This window comes from Setaria viridis, chromosome 7 (genome assembly GCF_005286985.2).
Source record: "Setaria viridis chromosome 7, Setaria_viridis_v4.0, whole genome shotgun sequence".
Taxonomy (NCBI): Eukaryota; Viridiplantae; Streptophyta; class Magnoliopsida; order Poales; family Poaceae; genus Setaria; species Setaria viridis.
The window spans coordinates 195,433-201,911 of NC_048269.2; the positions used below are offsets into that span (position 1 = coordinate 195,433).

General features: G+C 49.8%; 1 protein-coding gene across 1 annotated transcript; it reads right to left on the reverse strand.

Moving 5' to 3' along the window:
- Window positions 1-2,000: 2,000 nt before the first annotated feature.
- Window positions 2,001-5,047, reverse strand: LOC117865192 (uncharacterized). Its single transcript, XM_034749333.2, has 2 exons — window positions 3,583-5,047; window positions 2,001-2,294 (listed from the first exon to the last, which is right to left on the reverse strand). Exon 1 carries the CDS (start codon window positions 4,857-4,859, stop codon window positions 3,594-3,596), a length of 1,266 nt encoding a protein of 421 aa, XP_034605224.1. The 5' UTR covers window positions 4,860-5,047; the 3' UTR covers window positions 2,001-2,294; window positions 3,583-3,593.
- Between the last annotated feature and the right edge of the window lie 1,432 nt (window positions 5,048-6,479).

Here is a 6,479-nt window from a genome sequence, read left to right on the forward strand (position 1 = left end):
ATTTTGCGTAGCGGGTGCTACGAATGTGACTTTGGCTATGGACTTGTTTCCAAACACTTGTTGATGTTGTAACCACCATGTTATTGACCAACTTTCTGCAACCGAAATGCATTTGAATTTTACCCAAGTTTCCTTTTATCTCTGAGCTGTGAGTTGAATACCAAAGTTGTGAGGAATTTGATAATCTAATTGCTCACAAAATTTCAGAACCATTGGACCTGTCAAAATTGAGATATGACCAAAACACTGCAGCTCAGCCTGCTGAAAAACAGCCAGGACAGAGTTGTACAAATGGGATTTTTCGACCTTACCAAATTTGTCATGCAACACATTGTCAAATCATGGACTAATTAGGCTTAATAGATTCGTCTCGCCGTTTAGCCTCCACTTATGTAATGGGTTTTATAAATAGTCTACGTTTAATACTCATAATTAGTATCTAAACATTCGATGTGACGGGTGCTAAAAATAAGCACATGTAACCAAACCAGGCCTTAGTATTGGGCAAAGGCTATATCTGGTACTAAATGTCCCAATTTTCTGCTCCTGCCGTTCCTGCCGTTTAGCACCTTTAATACCGGTTAGAAGCCTTGCCCAGTACTAAATAGAGCAATTTAGTACTGAGCCCTTGCGCCCCCCCGGCCCCGTGCACCCTGCTGCCTCCAACGCGATGGTGTGGACGAGGGTTGGGACCTGCGGCGGCGGTGTGCTAGATCCGACCTGTGCGGGCCACCCCGCGCCCGGATCCGGCCATCCGGGTCCCGTGTCGCTATCCCGAGCTCCTTCCGCCGCACGAGGGACAGTGGCGACGCCGCCACACCACCGCGACGCGCGGGACCAGGCGCCAAGCCACTTGCAGCTCTAGGAGTCGGCGCCGGCCCCGCGTCGCCCTAAATCTAACGGTCCGCCTGCCGAGCCGTGCTCTGGCGGCTCCAACACGGCCGCACCACCCGGATCTGGTGGACCCATCCTGCGCCACCAACGGATATGGGGTCCACGTGCCCCGGACAGCTGGCGCCGTCGCAGTCGTGGTCAAGCTGGTGTATGATCTGGCAAGGAGATCGGAAGAGCTTGCCACAAAAGACGGTGCGACAGCCTTGTGCCGTGGTACGTGTGCTCGTTGTACGCCGGGGAACTAACTGGAAAAGCCTCCAACTCGTGGGACGAACTGAACTGGACTGGCCACTGACCACCGTTCGTGCCCCGTGGGGTGCGGTGCGGCACGCCAGGAGAGATCCGACCGCAAAACACACGGCACCCTCTCTCGCAATCCACAATGCCTGCCGCCCACCACGGGACGCACAGTGCGACAGTGCTTCCGAGCCGGAACCCGGCCTGCCTCGATCTGTGCCATGCCAGCCAGGGCGCGATGGGGGAAGCAAATGGGCCTCCCTGGCTGAGCTGTAGGTAGGCCGGCCAGGCCGCTTCCTCCATGCTACGGGCTACGGCCTGCTCTACACTACTACATGTCTACATGTACAGATCGATCGAGCTCGCAGTGCGCTAGTCGATCTGCTAGACGTACGACCTATGGTTAGTCGAATAGGACTATTAGGAGTATAATTGACACCCTTTCCTTCAGATCACAACTGTCGCTTCACACAAGGACTATTATTTGGAGTATATGAACCCATCAGTCATAAGCAAAGTTATTTGTATATATATAGTAGTATAGACTTGTTCAAGGTGTACATGGCATGGCTAAATGATGTGAAGTCGAAATAGTACCATCTGCAAATCAATCATTCATCCTGTCTGGGAAATAATTTTCCTTTTGCTGCAACGGGAAAGAATAGTAGGGAGGTAAAATGTAGCCAAAGCATATTGATTCGTCATATGTCGACACTGGATGCATTTGTGCGTTATAATGTTCAAAGAACCAAGCATGATTTGCAGCCAAAAAAAAAGTTGCTGGCTGAGAGCTCGCCTCATAATGCGAGAGAACAGAATCAACAGGCATCCATCATCATGCAACAAAAGAAAAAACAAAACAACCACCATGTCTCCAACTGCTTTGATTCATTCACGATTCATGCCGAAACTTAAACAGCAGAATCAGTAGGGTCATCAGTTTAGTTCTACGAGAGAACATAAAGCCTAAACCAGTCAAGCAAGAGCTTACTTCTATATATATGGGGTATTGGGGTGTAGGCCTAGCCTTTTTTAAAAAAAAATCTGCCATCCTGGACCAAAATGCATCGCCAGCAGCATAGGTTTCACAATTCTAAGAAGAATCAGCAACACAAAAGCAATCTGACCAAAATCCGACCTAGCCTTTGCAGCTTGCTCCATTCCTGCAACAAACAAGCAAGTCGAGTCAGAACACCAGATTATTATTCAATGTATCAGAAGCAAATAAGCAGTATAAAGATACTATTGTTCCATTGAGTACATTCACACTAACAAGTTAATGACGTGTGTTCAGTTGTGCAATTCCAAGGCAGGCCAACATTTTGACATTTTCAGCAGTGTTGGAAGATGCACTGCTCAAAATATATAATTCAAATCAAACATGTACTAGACATAGGATTGTTAGTTGAAGTGGACATTGTGAAAACTAGTTATCTGTTATTGCAACCAGCTTATATCCAGAACAGGGCTTCAAAAATATGCTAAAAATTAACTAGAAATTAAATTTACTAAACCACGCAAGAAGCAAAATATTACTCCGGTACTATTTCACTTATCTCTATCAAATGAATTCAGATTTGCACAATTCTCAGTTCTAATATGATGAGATAATGCATATCTTTAGTTTTCTTAAACGTGGTGATTTTAGGTTGTAGCATGAAATATATTTAACTTGATGAGATGAAATGCAGAGCTCCTGTAAAAATGTGGTATACTGGTATGCTACATGGCACCTGTGCACTTTATAAAATTTATGCCTTAAGGACCACACAAAAAAAGTAAAGTCAAATAAAGAAGAATGTAGGGAGTAAGTGGTATAGGCGTATATAGCCAGTATATGTTGTTGATACAGCACCAAGGTACCAGTATATTTAAAAAAACATTACTTGCAAGCTTTCACTGAATCACTGGAAACCTTTTTTTTTCTCAAAAAAATACTTTAAATGATTTTAATCTTGTTCTATCCGATATACATTCTGCGTACGAATACAACTAATCAAATTTTACGGCTTCTAGATGCATATAGTGGATCAGGCACTGCAGGGATGATAGCTAAATGAAATTCTCTGTGAACATAATAAGGGCCTTGGATCAGAATGCCTAACCTTTTTTAGTGCAAACATATGCCACTTAGAATGAAAGAAAAATAGAGCACTTGAGGGTGCCCCTTCCAATATTGAATGTTCAGCCAACTATTTAATCTGCATTGTTTAATTGTAAAACAAACGGCTTGCAGCCTAATGGAGGATGAAATAGAGTTTCTTCATCATGGAGGTATCAAGCATCGGAAGCTTCTTCATCATCTAATTCACTCTAGTTTAGTATCTAGCCAGTGTATCCTCCTATTCATTTTTGCAGCTCTTATGTTGCTAGATTTTTCCTCTAAACAATTACCAAATTAGATACCAAAATAGCAGTATTGATTTATCCTGGGGAGGAGAGTGAATGGACCTGCAACATCACTACATCAAGTCGCACATCGCCTTGTTGACAAGCTTCTTGATGTCAAAACGCTTAAGTTGCAATCGGCACTCGTCCACCATCTGTTTCTTGATCTTATTGTTCAGCATGGTAGCCTCGGCGTCATCCATATTGAGGAAGGCGTCATCAAACATGCTTGGTGGCTGCTTGAGCTCTACTTCCAGTGCCTGTTTTAGCTGCCAAAGGAAGCAGTACTTCTCGCTCTTCTCCTTCAAGCGCCTGCACTTCTGCACCTGGTTATCCTCTGGTCCTGAAGGGGCGTCTGCTGTTCCCTGTGCAACTGGCAACTTGGCGATGGCCGTTGCTGCCGCCACCGCCACCGCAGCAGCAGTAGATTTCTCCTCTGCCGCCGCCGCTGCCTTCTTGGGTGGCTTGGCGTGGTTCGCCACAGCAGCTGCAGCCTTGTTCTTCGGCGGGGGCGGCTTCTTCTTCGGCAGTGGCGGCTTGGCGACCTCCTTCGCCGCCGCCGTCTTCTCCGGCGCGAGCACAGCTTGGTGACCTGCTTCGCCACCACCGGCTTCTCCGGCACGAGCGGCTTGGCGACCTCCTTCACCGCCGCCGTCTTCTCCAGCGCGAGCGGCTTGGCGACCTCCTTCGCCGCCGGCTTCGGGGGGGAGCAGCTTGCTAAGGGCGGCCGCCGGCACCCTCTTGTTCGATGAGGACGATTCCGCGATCCCGGCCGCCTCCGCCGTCCGCTTCAGTAGGGACGGCTTGGTGAGATCGGGGGAAGGCACGTGGGTCCGTGGTTCCGGCGCCGACTCGACTTCTTCGGAATCGGAGTCGGAGTCGGAGTCGTCTGACGAGTCCTCGGAGCCTTCTCCGTCGGAGCCCTCGGGACCTCGCTGAGGCGGCGGCGGCGGCTGCTGCTGCTGCTGCTGCGGGAGTTGACGCTTGATGGGGTCGCCGCCGCCGTCCTCTCCCTCCTCCTCGCTGGCCTCGCTGTCGTCGTCTTCGTCCTCCTCGCCGACGCTTTCTTGGCGCGCCGCTGCCGGCGGAGGCGGGGGCGGCGGGAGTTGACGCTTGATGGAGTCGTCGCCGCCTTCCTCTCCTTCCTCCTCGCTATCCTCGCTGTCGTTGTCTTCGTCGTCCTCCTCCTTGCCGCCGCTTTCTTGGCACGCCGGCGGCGGGATAGGAATGTTCTGGGTCGGGAGCTGTGCCTCCACTCCTTGTTCGTCGCCGGAGGTGTCGTCCTCGTAGGAGGAGGAGGACGAGGCGGAGGAGGCCGGCTTGCCGTGTTCCGGCGCCATGGGGGCGGCGGCGGCTTGGGGACGGCGAAGACGAGGGCGCGGCGGCGGCGGGGTTTTGGTGGGGGGATTTTGGGCGTCTTTTCCGTGCGGTGCTGCGTTGGCCTGCCGTGCTTTGCTTCATATAAATAATACAAAATGGAAAGCTGAATGACGCCTGGATGGCCGCGCCTTTCTGTTGTTAATGATGATTTTTGGCCATGCACACGGCACCATGCTACAAATGATGCAACATATTATTTTTTGCCGATTTTTGTCAGCCCTGAAATCTTGGGATGGCACATTGATCAGATGCCGTTATTCAGAGATTCTGGTAAACTGCAACGGCAGAATAGATGCATCTTTTTTACAGGGAAAAAAATACTGATCTAAACTTATTGAGTTTTAGCAGTCACCTATCTTGTACGGCAAAATGCCCCAACTCATTAACGTTTGCTGTTGTCCACAACAATGATGTGACGGATATAGTAGTAATAAAAGGTGAAAAGGAAAAACATAATACATCTATCAGAATATCAATAATGCGACGATAAGCAAAAGAAAAAAAATACTCAAGCATTTTGTGACAAGAGGTGACAATAATTGGTAGTAACATTTTATTATCTTTGAGAAAAAAAAGTGCGCATCCAAAGCTTCCAAATGCCAAACCTTTTATGCGTTCACAACGTTTTACAAGATACGAGAAGTTCTACAAGTAGTAATTGTCCGGAGAATTGGCATAGCACCGCACTTCCCAAAACTTTACCCAACGCTTCGTTCCTCGGACGTTTTGATTAACCATGGTGTTGATTCTTGACCTTGTTTAGGCCCTATTTGGGAGAGGGGGGCTAAAGTTTAGCACCCCCACTTTAGCTCATTTTAGCCCCCAAGCTTCCCAAACAGGTGGGCTAAATTTGGTGGGCTAAACTTTAGCCCCCCACTAATCTTTTAGCCCCTGAAGGGTAGCTAAAATGGACTAAAACTGTTCCCACACCCCGTTTTCCTCGGATACTGTAACGACCGACTCCTAATCTCTCCCAGTTAGGTTTGATCTCAGCCCTTAAACCTCCGTCAGTTGCTCTGTTGATCGCACTTAAGTGCTCAGTTTTCCGCCAGTTCCGACCCTTGAGATCCGACCCCTACTGCTTCGTTCCTTTTTCCCGACCTTGGCGAGTTCAGCCATCCGTCGGATCCTGTTAATCTTCCTCACCCGTCCGATCTTTTCCCCGGTGGACCTGCGAGATCTTTTCCAGATTCCCCGCATCAGCCGCACTCGAGTTGCATGGCCGCCTCAGAACCTTCCTGCCGCGTGGGTCGCCTTCTCCGACGCCACCGCTCAGTTTTATCTCCGGCAAGCGACCGAGTGGGTTCCCGCGCCCTCTTCCCCCAATAGAAGCGGAAGCCCTCTGCACCCCTTTCTGCAGAGCCTCGCTCCCCGCGCCCATCATCACGATACCAGATCTCGGCCCCGGAGACCGATGTCGCCCGTCTTTTCCGTCCTTTCCAGCAACAGTTGTGCCGCCCGGTCGTCGCTATACGACAACTCCCACACCGCCAACCCCGACCACGGCCGCGACAGTTCCTTCCCCCGCCCTGTCAGACGCCGCCCGACAATCTGTTGTTCCGCACTCTCCCCCGCGCCGC

Bases quoted from the DNA above. Each gene is read 5' to 3' on its own strand.
- LOC117865192 (XM_034749333.2), bottom strand. From the start codon at position 4,859: ATGGCGCCGGAACACGGCAAGCCGGCCTCCTCCGCCTCGTCCTCCTCC.